At 39.0% G+C, this 14,907-nt stretch overlaps 1 protein-coding gene across 1 annotated transcript in view; it reads right to left on the reverse strand.

The window, feature by feature from the left end:
- SUCLG2 (succinate-CoA ligase GDP-forming subunit beta) overlaps window positions 1-14,907 on the reverse strand; it is a 267,662-nt gene that overhangs the window by 131,916 nt on the left and 120,839 nt on the right. The window contains exons 3-4 of the mRNA XM_037040913.1: window positions 5,839-5,938; window positions 4,830-4,920 (exon numbers count right to left, since the gene is read on the reverse strand). Of these exons, the coding sequence (XP_036896808.1) occupies window positions 4,830-4,920; window positions 5,839-5,938 (191 nt within the window). The remainder of the gene's footprint in view (window positions 1-4,829; window positions 4,921-5,838; window positions 5,939-14,907) is intronic.

Raw genomic sequence — 14,907 nt, forward strand, 5'->3', positions numbered from 1 at the left:
TTTGTGATCAGCACCAACTTGCCTTCTGCTCTGGGAGGATGTGGGCATACACAAAGAACTTGATTGGGCAGGAGGCAAGTGGGACAGGGGGACGTGCTCCCCACTCACTGCCTCAGGCAAAAGTCCTTGACTCTGCCCAACCTTAACAACCCTGTGCAGTAATCCAAGCAGGAAAAAGCACTAATCTGCAAGCATTACAGCTGTGGAATGACCCTGCATATGCAGGCACACTATGTGCACTTGAATGTCTGTCTTTTTTCTTGCTTTTAATATTAATACTACAGCTAAGACACCTTTCCAAGGACCTCTCTCTTCCTTGTGACTATGAGGTACTTATATGTCAATATTTATTTAGCAATGTCCCTACTGACATTTAGATGGACTTCAATTTTTCTAAAATGCTACTTCAGTGAATATTTTTGTATACATATCTTTGCTCATTTGTTTGAGTGCCCCTGTAAATAAGGCACCTGAAAATAAAATGGCAAGGTGTTAGAATCTTCATATTCAAAATTTTGATTAAGTACTCTCAAATGGCCCTGGAGAGAGAGGCTATACCAACTTTCACTCCCCCAAAATGGTAAAAGATGTCTTGCATAATTTTTATTTTTAAAAATATTTTATTTATTTATTTTTAGACAGAGGAGTAGAGAGAGAGAGGGAGAAAAATGTCAATGTGTGGTTGCCCTTTGTGTGTTCCCACACTGGGGTCCTGGCCTGCAACCCACACATGTGCCCTGACTGGGAATCAAACCAGCGACCCTTTGGTTTGCAGCCCATGCTTAATCCACTGAGCCACAATAGCCAGGGCTATTGGATGACTTTTAAAACAAAATAAGAACTTTCATAAATAATCAGTACTAGAAGTGAAAATATAAAAGCACTTACATTTATTTTCCTAAAAGTAGTTCAATGATGGGTTTCACAAAGAAAGTTACAGATTAAGTACCGTTAGATTCTAGCTAGCCAGATGCCATACAAACTTTAAGTTTCAAGTCACTTGAAATAAGACAAATACAAGGTGGGGCAAAAGTAGGTTTACAGATGTTTATATGGAATATAATATAACAATTAATAAGTAATAATATAATAATTTAAAATGTTTCTTGAAGGGGACCAGTTTGTTTTAGTCTGGCAAATGTGACTCAGCTCTGTACAGAAAACCTACAGAAGCGAAGTGGTGGGCAGGAGCCAGACCTTCAAACTGAGTTTTCCCCTGGGAATCAGGCCTAGAAAATGCACACAGACTGTCATGGCTTGCTCTTGCTAAAACTCTATCACCCTGGTCTAAAACAACAAATGTGTATTGTCTATCTTCAAGGTAATATCCAAAGCCTGTGTGAATTTTCCCAAGGACAGAGTTAATCATCTCATCACCATTCCCCTCTACATGTTATTTTCATTTCCTTGATTGTACCTAAAATGCAGACAATAATATTCTATGTAATAGGTAATAAATCTTTCTCTGATGTAAGACTCACGGAAAATAATAAAAGCCTGTCTAGGCAAGGGTCGAGACGTTCTCCTCTTCAGGGAGTGGCCAAGGTATCCATAGGCACTCTCCCTTTGAGAGGGTAGCCCTGCTGTTCCCTTTTTCTCCACAGGATTGTTGTCGCCTGTGCATTTATTCTTGTCATCAGCCACAATAGGCGGACTCTGCTGGCCAGGGTCCGTCACAGTTTTCCCTACTAAACTGTAAACCTATTTTTGGCCTACCCTATGATCTAAAAAGCTATAATGTAATGAATATAGAATTCCTTTTCAAACTCTTATGGAATTTATCTCCAGTTAGATATAAAACAACTTACAAGGGCTTCATACTAATTCATTTGTCATAAATGGTAGCTCATGGTAAGAAATGGTATGTAAGAAATATTTCTTGGCACATGGTGTCATGATTATCTAGAACCATCCTGATTTTAAGTTCATTTTCTAATGCAGGCTAGTCTAGTGAAAAATTTAATGACTTTCAGTAGTTATTCGTAGAAGCAACACAACATTATAACTTTCTATGGTAAGTGTCATTCCAGAGTCCCATTCTTGTTCTTCTATAATGCAGAAAGATGTGCTCTGGATTCCATTAAATTTCTATTTGTAATGAGCAGCTGTTGTCTCAAACAGCTCCTGCTTGGTAGAAATAATGTACCACTCTTCAAGAAAACATCCCCAGGAAAACGATGACTATCAATAGATAACTCAATAAATCTTACATAACAACCATTTGTTTACATTATTGTGCCATTCTGTGACCCAGGACGTCAGAGTATTTTAGGAACTGTTACGGAGAGAATCAAAATGGACTCCATGAACACTCATGGCACGAGAAGCTTAGGGAGATGTGTTTCAGTAAAGCTTCCTCTGTGACCGATACAAATAATATCACCAATGCAGCCTTTTGGTGGTGTCCTCTGGTACAGAAAGCTTTTTAACGTGCTTTGCTCTAATTTGACCACTGAACCTGTTTTGGCTAGATACTCAAAATGTGATCTGTGGATGAGGGTAATTGCACAAACTACACAGAACACGACTATGATTAGATAAGATGAAAAATATAGTCTCAGTTTTTGAAGTTGTCTCACTGCTCAGCAGTACCCATTCCTGTCCCCAAATCACAGAGTACACAATGCGCAGCACCTCCCCTCCCCTATTAATATGTCAAGGAACACACCACTAACACAGTGGCACAGCTTTAGAAAAAATAATCTGATGTGTACAGGTGTATATATGTGTTGAAATAACCTCTGAAACAAACTTAGAAATCTAAAGTTTCTATGACCTGGGGACTTCTGATTGATGTCCAACGTTCTCTATTAAGTAAAGAACCACATGTTCCTTAATGCTGTATAAAATATTGTTACAGAAATGTGGTATAACACATTTTACACAGAAAAAAGACCACAATAATGTTTCACAATTATTTCTGCGTGGTGAGAATACAAGGAAGTTTTATTTCTAATTTTTATATTTCCATACTACTGGAATTTTTACATAGGTTGATCACTTTTGCAATCAGAAAAAAAATGCTTAAAAATAAATCACTCTAGCAGTTTCCTGGTAATGACTCAATTTATAAGAATGCACTTATCGCCAGTATTTCAGGAACCTACCTACAAGTAAATTTTATACTTATCTAATGTGACTCTTCTTTCTGTATTTTATATGATTTTAAAAAGTATTGCAAGCTGTAATTTAAAAACCCATGTACACATAAAAAAATAATAAATTACTTAAAGCAAAAATACTAATCAGGTCCTCTGTGGAGAAATTTTGAAGAAGTTACACACATAAATGCTTATAACCAGATTTAAAAGGGAAATAAAGGTAGTGTGCTGGGCCAAACAAAATCAAACCTAAAACACTTTTGCTTTTAAACCGTTCTTACATCCACCTGAGAGGCAGTGGTAAAGGGAAGTAACTAGGACTGGCTGTGCCTGTGCTTCCCTAACATCCACAAAGACTCTGTACCAGCATGAAGGAGACAATCACAGTGCTGAGATGCCTCTCTGGCTCAGTGTTCCCTGGGGAACAGGACAGACTCTCTCATGGTACAATAACCACCAGTTGTGATTTTCTTTTTGGTTATGTCAAGAATTTTCCACACAACTCTCTCTGAAGAGTAAAACCAGAATGCACTGCCTCAGTTCCCCCAAGCATGGCACACTGGTAGAAATCGCCATCTATTGTCAGCAGAGCAGACAGTTGCTGCCCCCAAATGTTGGGCCCAATTCACTGCTACTATGGGCCATCTACCCATCTGTACCTCCGTGGCTAGGGTTTCAACCTGTGTAATGGTGTAGGACCCAGACTCAAAAGGATCCCAATTCTGGTCTCTTGGTTTAATGTTCTGTTGAAATTTGAACAAGGGTCCTCATGTTTTTATTTCATAATGGGTCCTACAAACCAGGTATCCAGGTCTGGTGCTTCAATACACTGGTGAGACACAGAAAGAATCAAGAGACTGATAAGATGAGAGTTAGGTTCTCAGCTCTGCCACTCACAAGCTCTTGGCTGAGGCAGGCTACTTTGCTCTAAGCTTTATTTTCTGTGTGTGTGTGTGTGTGTGTGTGTGTGTGCGTGCACCCATGCACATGTGTGTACCCTATACAGAGTTTTGTATAGGTCACACATATATGGATGCCTCAACAGATCTCACTGATACAACATACTCTGAGCAGTAGCACTGTCTCAAAGTGATAGTAATCTCAAAGTAAGGTATAGGTCCACTTAGATAAATAGCCATGGCAGTAACTCTGATACACAGTACTGTGGCTGGGACTGTGGGACAACAGGGACTATCCCTCACTGAGTATGACAGTGTCATATCAAGCCCTTTTTAGCTTTAAACAGAAGGTCTGTGTTCCAAAAGAGAAAGCTATTGCTTCAATCACCCCTACCCACTTACACTACACACTGAGGATAATATATTATGTTACTATTACAGAAACTTTTCATTTCTCTTCAAATCATACCACACACTAAACAGGTTACATGAGGTTTAAAAATGAAAATAAAATGGCACATTGCTGAAGTGCATTAAATTCTGCCAAAACTAAAGTATGATTTTTTTAAAAATTTATTTATTTATTTATCTTTAGAGGGGAAGGAGAGGGAGAGAAACATAATGTATCGTTACCTTTTGTGCGTCCCCTGCTAGGAGTTGGCCTGCAGGGAACCAATCTGCAACCCAGGCATGTGCCCTGACTGGGAATCGAACCGCGATCCTCTGGTTCGCAGGCCTGCGCTCAATCCACTGAGCTACACCAGCCAGGGCCTAAAGTATGATTTTTTTAAACACATACACAGGAAATGACCAGAAGCATTCATATTACCTTGTTAACTTTCACACCTTCTTTTGAAGTTTGTTTCGTTGCTAGATTATACCCAATCATCTGTTTAGCCAACTGTCCCACAACATTAGGACTGAAAGAGAGAAAAAGAGAGAGAAAAATGAAAGAAAATCAATGTCTACATTGAAAATCATTTTAAAGCTGAGTCCATACTAAAATTCTCAGGTCCACACAGCACAGGGTACACCTCCATGCCCAGAATCCATGGGACTTTCTGTTCATAAATACAATAAATGAGTGAAAAGAAGGAAGGAAGGAAGGAAGGAAGGAAGGAGGGAAGGAAGGAAGGAAGGAAGGAAGGAAGGAAGGAAGGAAGGAAGGAAGGAAGGAAGGAAGGAAGAAAGGGAGGGAGAAGAAAAGATTCGTGCTTACCTCTCCTATCGTCCCCCCTCACCCTCAAATAAATTACAGTCATAGTAAAGAGATAATGTTGAAATGCACAACATGTTTAGAGTTGAACAACAAAGAGTTGATAGAGAGCAATTTGGGAAAGTACTGGCCAATAGTGGGGGAGAAAGGTGAGGGCAACAATCCCAAATAATGAATGACAAGAGACAAAGAGTGTTCAGTGCTGGGAGACATGGGAGCTAAAGCTGAATAGATAGGCTCAGATGAAGGAAGACTTGGACTGCATCAGACAGGAGAGACAGCTGATGCCACTGGCAGTGGGGAGTCACTGCAGGTTCTTGAATAAGAAAGTGACATTATGGAAGCAGTACTTAATTTGTAAATGGCATCATCTCCAATATTTGATATAAAAACTGATCATCCGGGAGAGATGCAGTGTCAAGTTTCAAGTTTCACCAACTAGTGAAGAAAAATCCTTTTATGGGAGAAGAGGAAAACTGGGGTATTGCCAGCATCGACCTCTAATTGTTTCCTCTATTTGCTATCTCCAGCTCTGACCCTCCATTTCCCACTCCCCTCTTTCAGAGCTCCTCTTCCGTAACTGCTTGGCCCAAAGACAAGGAATTAAAACCTCAGGACTTACTCTTTTGATAAATGAACACCTCCTTTCAAACCACTACTGAAGATACCTTTTCCTCTTCCTCCAGCTAAGATCTGGGCTTTCAGAACAATTTCTTTTGCATCTGAAAAAGAAAATTCAAAGTGGGTAGTTGATTTTTAATTATTCTTAAAGCAACGAAGAAATATTTTTATTTCCTTAAGCAATAAGGAAAATGGTAATGACATATAAAAGTGGTAAAAGCTCTCTGCAACCAACTTTGAAAACAAAGGCATTAAACAGCTTCCAAAACATCAGTGTGACTACATGCAAAGCCTGTTTATTGAGGACATTCAAATATTTCTACCAGTTTAATCGAATACTCCACCATCCCAAGGGAAAGCAAGGCATGTGCTCCCTTGCTTTTATGAGTGTCAGAGGATGCTAAATAAATCCAGACTGCAGCAATGGTATTCCCATGTGGCAGAGGAACCAGCCTGCCAGTCAGAGAAACTAACTAGCGGCCAGTCACCTGAGATGTCAAAGGTAAGACAAGATTACAAAAGGAAAGGTTCAAAGAGAAGACACAAAGGGAGTATTTAATAACTGTATTGTTGAAAACCAACAGTGTTCTCAGCAGTTGCTGTATACATTGATGGGGCTGGGTAGGGGAGGAGGAAATGGATTAAAACTAAAAGCAAACAATATTTTTAATATGTTGGCAGAGTAACAAAACATCCCAGGGAAAAGCGGTTGTGGAATCTTCATTTCTCACTCAAGAAAAGAGTGAACTGCCTGTTTTCAACGGACATTTGAGACCAGAATCATGAACTCACATGTCTTTATGGGCCCAGCAGGAAAGCTGGATATGCAAAGAAGCCCAATGATGGAGATAGGGCCTCAGCAATAGCAGATCTGCCCTCCTTAACCCTCAGAAAGAAAAAAAAGGCAGTCTCCAAATTAAATGTTTGATGAACCAAACAGGACCCATCTCGGGCTACAGCTGACACCCTCTGTGATTCCTATCTGTTTAAAATCACCTAAGTCTGACAATCTTCTCTAAGTCTCCAATAGTTTTCTGACTCTGAAGACCTAGGTTTCAATCCAGCCTTCATCCCTTACCCAGTTGCATAGCATGTTATGTAGTATTTCTGAAACTTGGTTTACTTGATTGTAAAATGATGATGAAGATTGCTTCAATAATTAAATGAGATAATAGATGTAAATATTTTATTCCAAGAGCCTAAAAACTCATATGATTAAGGAAAAGACTATTGCCACAATCAATTAGTTAACTTACTATCTTTGTATAGTGTAAAGATTCAAAAGGATTATTTCTACTTGGGCAGAGATGGTAAATAAAATTTGTTAGTACCTGCAACCATTTACATAAAGTGAGAACTCCATAAATGTTGGTAAATTTCAGCTATTACTATTGATGTTGCTGTTAGTCATAGGCAAAGCATATAAAGGTTCCAACAGAGGGTTTTATCATAAAAGCAAAAGGAACAACAGAAGGATTTGACACCAGGCATTGGGTAAGATAGTCACTCCACTTGATGCAGTGAATAATTAAAGTTTATTGTCTCTACTTCTTGGTCTTCCTTTCTACTGCATTTGCTTACACTAAGAAAACCATGGTTCACCTTCTCTCAAAAGCAAACAGCTCTTTCTTTACTACAATCTATACCCTCTGACAATTGTTTCTGCCTGGAAATGAACCATCATAACATCAGTCAAACCATGTCTTAGAATAAACTGGCTTCCCCCCAAACTGACTAGAAGACAAGTTATGATGACCACTTATCAGAGACTCATCAGGAGAGGAAACAAGCAAAAAGAATTTATTGCGTATTTATGCTAACACATGTAAACAGCAGCAGTACAGCAAGGACTTTAGAGTTAAACAGATCCGAGTGACCACCTCCAACTCCACCCATCACTTCCTTTGTAGCAAAGAGAAGACAGGTTCTGAAAGGTAAAAGTAGCACGCCCATCTGCAAAGTGGTCATAATAATTTATGTTAGTATGATGTGAAAAAGTAAATGAAATATACCAGGTAAGGTGCTTAACACCTGACACACTGAAAACAATAGCCAAAATATGATGATCTGTCATCATTATAATCATTCTCAGCAATTAACCAAGAGTGGTGCATAGGGATATATATATTTTGAAGATATCAAGTAGAAAAAACTCTTTTCATGTCTACTCAGATTTTTCATAGTGATCTCTTCAAATTCTTTGAGGAGGTAACCAGCACCCCATTGCTGCTAGCATTATTCATGTCCTTCTCATCCGGAAGAAAAAGATGCTTTCTCTCTAAGCTTTCTAGCAAGAAAACTTGAAATGCAGAAAGAATACCTAATTGGGCATTGTTAATTGGCACTATACGGGCACCATTAGATCTGCTTTAGGCACTACCAATAAGACAAAGAAACCATTGTAGCCTCAGTGAAGCGTTGTTAATTCCATGTGTCAGTATCTGACCATATGTCAAAGGACTCATGTCACCCTTTTGGTAAAGCAACCACTCAGAACACTGTGAAACTGTATAATCAGTCAGGCATATAGAAAAAGGGAGGGAAACAATCCAGGTGCATCTTCTGCAGCTTATACTCAGGCTAAGAATAAGTTCACTACTATCATCTCTTCTGGTCAGAACTCAAGGCTAAATCAGTACAGCAGGTCAGGAGCTCAAGGTAAAGCAAACTTTTCTCATCTTGAGGGAGACTCACATGAAGCAATTTAATTCATGTGGTTATTTACTCAAGGTACTGAAAATTAAGTAAAGTGACCAAATCCTACTGAAGAGTCACTACTGTTTCATTCAGTATTTACCAAGTTGACTCACACTTAATACCATTACTTCCATTTTGTTTAAAGACCTGATTTCTCCAAAAACTCACACAAATTTCTAGGGTATATATTTTTAATGTTGCCTACCTATTCCCAAACAGAAATACAAAAGAATATTCTATACATGAAATTCTATTTTTGTCTGAATACATAAAATGGCTTAAGTATACTTTAAGATAACAAGGTAAAAAGAGAGGGAAGGTGAGTTGTGGGAGAGCCACTTACTCTTATAAGTTTTGCATGGAAAGAGGTCATACCTATATGTGCACCGATAACCATATTATTGCACTTTTCACTGGTATCATCAGGCCTGCATGCCTCTCAATTCCTTGCTATTAACAATGGAAACAATACCTCTTCACACAACCAAATTTAAGGACAACAAAGATTTAGAAACAAAAACACAACCAAAACAGACAGAAAATTGAACTGTATGGAAATCCAACAACAACAAACCATTCATCTAGACCAGTAAGAGGGGTGGAGAGGGGTCGTGGCAGGAAAAAGTGGTGGCTGTGGGACCAACCCAGGTGCACAGGCTGCAGTTGGCAGGTCCCAAGTGTGGGGGGGGGCAACAGGCAGACCCAGTGAGCACACAAGGAGGTTGGATGACTGCAGTCACACATTCACATGCAGATAAGCCAGGCACAGGAACCAGCAGTAAGACAGACCACACAACCCAAGGCCCTAGCACCAGGAAATAAAGCCTAAAAGCACTGGGAAAACTTTCGGGGTTGAGGTGCTGGGAGAGGCTCGAAGCCTCACAGGAGAGTTCCCTGGAGAGACCCATAGGGTCCTAGAACATACACAAACTCATTCACCCAGGAACCAGGACCAGAAGGGCGAAATTTGCTCTTGGGAAGCAGCAGAGAGGACCAAAATCCTAGAGAGAGCAGAACAAATGTCATTTCTCCCTCTCTGACCCGCCCTCAATCACAACCCAGGACTGGGTTGACCACACCTAAAGCTGTTGCCCCTCATACTTATCAGGCATGAACAGACCAAAACATTATGGCTCAAGCAGAAGAAGAGCTCAAGGCCCCAGAGCCAATACTTCTAAGCCACAAAGAGATAGCCAACCTATCAGATGCACAGTTCAAAACACTGGTAATCAGGATGCTCACAGAACTGGTTGACTTTAGTTGCAAATTAGATGAAAAACTAAAGGCTATACTAAGTGAAATGAAGGAAAATGCACATGGAACCAATAGTGATGGGAAGGAAACCGGGACTCAAATCAAGGGAGTGGACCAGAAGGAAGAAAGAAACAACCAAACAGGAAACAATGAAGAAATAAGAATTCAACAAAATGAGGAGAGGCTTAGGAACCTCCAGGACATCTTTAAATGTTCCAACATCCAGATTATAGGGGTACCAGAAGGGGAAAAGGAAGAGCAATGAGTGGAAAACTTATTTGAACAAATTAAATAGAGGAAAACTTCCCCAATCTGGCAAAGGAAATAGACTTCCAGGAAATTCAGGAACTCAGAGAGTGCCAAAGAAGTTGGACCCAAGAAGGAACACACCAAGGCACATCATAATTACATTAGCCAAGACTAAAATGAAGGAGAGAATCCTAGAAGCAGCAAGGGATAAGGGGACAGTCACCTACAAAGGAGTTCCCATCAGACTGTCAGCTGATTTCTCAAAAGAGACCTTACAGGCAAGAAGGGGCTGGAAAGAAGTATTCCAAGTCATGAAATCCAAAGACCTACAGCCAAGATTGCTTTATCCAGCAAAACTTTCATTTAGAATGGAAGGACAGATAAAGTGCTTCTCAGATAAGGTCAAGTTCAAGGAGTTCATCGTCACCAAGCCCTTATTATATGAAATGCTAAAGGGACGTATCTAAGTAAAAGAAGATTAAAAAACATGAACAGTGAAAGGACAACAAACTCACAGTTATTAACAACCACACCTAAAACAAAAGCAAATTAAGCAGACAGCTAGATCAGGAGCGGAACCACATCTATAGAGATCACATGGTGGGTTAACAACTAGGAGAGTGGGAGGAGGAGAAGCAGGGAGAAGGTACAGAGAATAAGTAGCATAGATGGTACATAGAAAATAGGGTGAGGGCAAGAGTAGTATGAGAGACATAGAAGCTAAAGAACTTGTGACACATGGAGATGAACTAAAAAGGTGGAATGGGGGGAAGGGGCGTGCAGGGTGGAGGGGAATGAAGGAGGAAATTGGACAACTGTAATAAAATAATCAATAAAATATATTTTTTAAAAAACAATGACACTCACATGCAGGAGCCAAAACATGCCCCACGTGCATTTTATTGTATTCCTTTCCCAGTACATTGCTGATAAGCAGCAGTGCTAACAGTCAGACTCCCACTCAGTGTGATGGGAACCCATTTGCTATCATTTATATGTATTTTAGGAGAAAACACACTAATACACTTGATATATTTACAGACATGGAAGATTCTCAAATGCCATGTCAATTAAGAGAACAATATTTACAGCCATTTAGAAAGCCTAAAAACATCCCCCATTGTGGTCTTTAGCTATATTAGCCACATTAATATAATGCTTTCTCAAATATTGTCCTCTCACTTTTTACCACAACAAGTGTTATTCTAATTACAATAATACACTTTTATAGCAATTTTATAGTCTGCCAATAATCCCATGCTGAGTAGTAAATGTTCTTACAAGCATTATTAAGCCTAAAAAATTAAATTCATTAAGGGAAGTATAACATAGAATAAATAAGAAATGTCTTCAATTAGACAAGCTTGGTAAAGCTGGTCCACTTTGCTTTGTAGAGAAAGCATTCTAAGGAAAGGTATGTGCAAAACACTGTTCACAAGACAGTTTGAAACTATAATGCAGGAGAACCATGGCAAATGTCTGAAAATGTTTATCAAGAATATTGATAAACATAAGTCATTTTCAACTATATTTTTAAAGCAGTTTAGTGAAGAATTCAATGTGTTACTGAACCGGTTTTTATTCAGCATTGCTCTCTTCAAAAATATAATACTTTCCCAAATGCAAATATAGCGCTTTTTACACTGATATTGCAGTGAGGTGGCTACCATGGTGATCATCTACTTCGAGTCAATAACACTGGAATTATTCGGAGAACTAGGATTTCTACAGGTCACCAACTACAACAAAATCAGAATATGTCGTTTTCAGTACAGCTGTATGGTATAATTTCTACATGATGATCACCTTTTATGAAGTTTGATAGACTCCTTAATTGAAAAATTTAAAATGTATTTCAGATTTACCTATTACTGCAAGGCAAGGAGAAGGGGAGGGTGAGCCAAGAGTCAAAGAATAACAGAAAAAATGAACATTTGTAAAGAACATACAGTTATAGATTGATAAGTTAGAGGTCTAAGAGCCAATTTCACAAGGGAAATAAGGTAATTTCTGTGTTTTCGTTACGGCCCCACAGAACCCAAAGTTAAAACTCTTCGGTCATTACTGTAATATTTCCTGTAGACTGACTCCAGTTTCCTGAAGTTGGAAGCAGATCATTGGAAAAAGATAATCCTGCAGTGACTCTTTCCATATGCCCATGGCATCTCTGAGTTTAAAACAATTATTTCAACTTCCAACATGTCTGACATAGGCTCATCAATGTTGAAACAGAATTTCAAACAGACCAGATGTCAGAATAAACTTTTCCACCATGGGTCACATACCTTGACTGAACTGAAATTAGGGATCCTTGGCTCCCTATCTGACTGCTGCCATTGCAATTTAAATTGCACAGGCCTACCACAGTGATTCTCCCATATACATAAAAGAGGGAATGAGGGTCATGTCTAGGTCTGGGGTTTGTGATACAAACGTGAAGTTGTCCTGGAAGACACCATTTCACATGAAGAAAATCTTTACTGATAAGGCTTTTTATTGGAGTTTTAAATCTTAAATTTCCTATTAAATATGGTAGCAAATTAATTCCACATTATCTAAAGTGATTCTTCCATAAAAATGCCACTTTGAACAGTTAGATTATAAAGAAGATAACAATATTATTTTAACACAAAACGTACTTTTGTTTTCAAGGAAAATTTTTAAAATTTAGTTCCTACAAAAATGCCTAAAGTATGATAAATCATTGTTTTTTCATATTACCATACTCTTAAAAATACTGTATATTTATTACTATATTATAGGCTTCAATAAAATCTATAATGATAAATTAGCCTACTCTTCTGATTTTTTCACTGATATTATTAGATTCATAACCATTAATACATACTTCAATGGTAATAAATTAAAGCTAGATAAAAATTCTCTCTAGAAAGGCTCAATTCAGTTGTAATATCTTACTCTCTTTATAGTTTAATACTAATGAACCAATCTTATATTTGGCCTATTAAATAAAAATATATATTTCTACAAGAAAGATTAAGGATTGAACATCCTAACATTGATGGCGATAATACCATATAGGTACTTTATTCGAGTACCCATAGCTAATCAAAGAATTTTTAATACTATAAGATTGCAACCATAGGACATTAAACAAATGTTTTGCAAATGAAGTTGCCTGAAAAATGACAATTTTTCAGGAAAAAGAAAGAAACATGTTTTTACAGAAAAAATTTCCAGAAGAAATCTCTACTGTGTTTTACAAAATATACACTAATAAAAATATCTGTGTTAATATTTGTGAGTTCAACAGATCCTAGAAACAGTCATGGAGATAAAAAAGCATTTACGAACAACAATAAATTTCTACAGGATTTTGAGGTACCTTTAAGGGAAAGGATAAAGGAAAACCAGCTATAAAAAAAAAATCTTTTTTTCCTCTTATTTTCAAACCAAACATGCATTCAGTAAAGGTTCAATTTGCGGAGCAGAACCAGTCCGAGTCATGGGTGAGGGATTTACTATAGGAGTTAAAGCCAACACAATGTGGGAGATGTTGAGCACACGGCCCAGACTAGGGCAAATACCTCCTTTAGTGGCAGATATTTGGAAGCTACCTGATAACTGAGACATAAAAGGGAATTTCCTATTGATCTTCACCAGTGATGAACAAGAGGAGAAAAACATGTGACATGTCCAGAACTGACATGGTGTTTTTCTTTGCAGAGCCAACAGAATTGAACTTGTTTGCAGAGCCCACATTGAACTTTAAAATGTATGTGATATAAATACTGCCTAGCTGCATACAGACTTAAAGATGTTCCTTTCACTTTCCTTTGAGACCTTCTACCTTCTTGATTAGAAAACTTTTATTTCCCTATTTTCCTTATTTAAGTCAACTTCTCTATCTAACCTTCCTTTGGTGAGAGGTGTTCTCATGGGCTATGGCCTGGAATCTGCTCCACTGTCCGGTGACTGTCCTCATTCTGCCACACATGGTCCACTGACCACACCACTCCAGTTTCCTCCATGCTTCTCCCTTCTGCCATCAAGGAAGATCCTCCAGCTTCTCACAAGTAGGTCCTTGCAGAGGGGCTCCTCAAGAAGAGTGGCTGAGCCCCTGATAACTCCGCTTTTTCCTCTGTAGCAGAGTCTCTATTCCAAAGGACACACACTCTCCAGGGAAGATGGGCTCAGTCAGGTACAACCTCACTCTAAACCCGGAAGCTCTGTGCCCTCAGAACCTCAGCCCAGAGATCATCTTGCAGGAGCCCTTACCTCTCAAACCAGGCCCAGCATCTGGCTGATTTCACAACTGCAGAGGACATTCAAAATCTCCCTCACAGACTTATGACAGCTCACTCTCCCTCCAAAATGCAGCCAATATTGGTTTTATATCCAATTGTCTCCTTCAACTCTGTAGTTCTTTGTTTTCCACCTCAGTTTCAAGCAGCATGGTATCAGACACCAGAAGTAGACACCTACACAGAATTTCCTGGGACATTCCTTTCTTCCACTACCACCCCTGGGACTGGTATGTTTACTCTTGTGACACCCTTTCCCAGGATCCAGGTCCTTTCTCTTGCCTCCCAGCATGAGGTGAACAGGATATCATAGTGTATAAACATGATGATACTGTCTTGGGGGGGAGGGGGTCTTGCTACCCTAGAAGAATTCCCAGAACACTTGTACATTAAACTGAAAACAGAATAACCCTAAACAGGAGATGGCCTAGTCTTTTGCAAAGGGAGCCTTTATGATGACCAACAAAATCAGCCTGGACTCAGGAACATTACAGACTCTAACAAAACAGGTGCCATTCACCTCTGAAGGCTCTTCCAGTTCAAAGTAAAGGGAGACCTTTCCTCTGCCAGACCAAGGGGGACCCACAGAGCCAGGGAGTGGTTCT

The sequence above is a fragment of the Sturnira hondurensis genome, unplaced genomic scaffold (genome assembly GCF_014824575.4).
Source record: "Sturnira hondurensis isolate 20B ecotype Veracruz unplaced genomic scaffold, ASM1482457v3 Scaffold0002840, whole genome shotgun sequence".
In the NCBI taxonomy this organism is placed as follows: Eukaryota; Metazoa; Chordata; class Mammalia; order Chiroptera; family Phyllostomidae; genus Sturnira; species Sturnira hondurensis.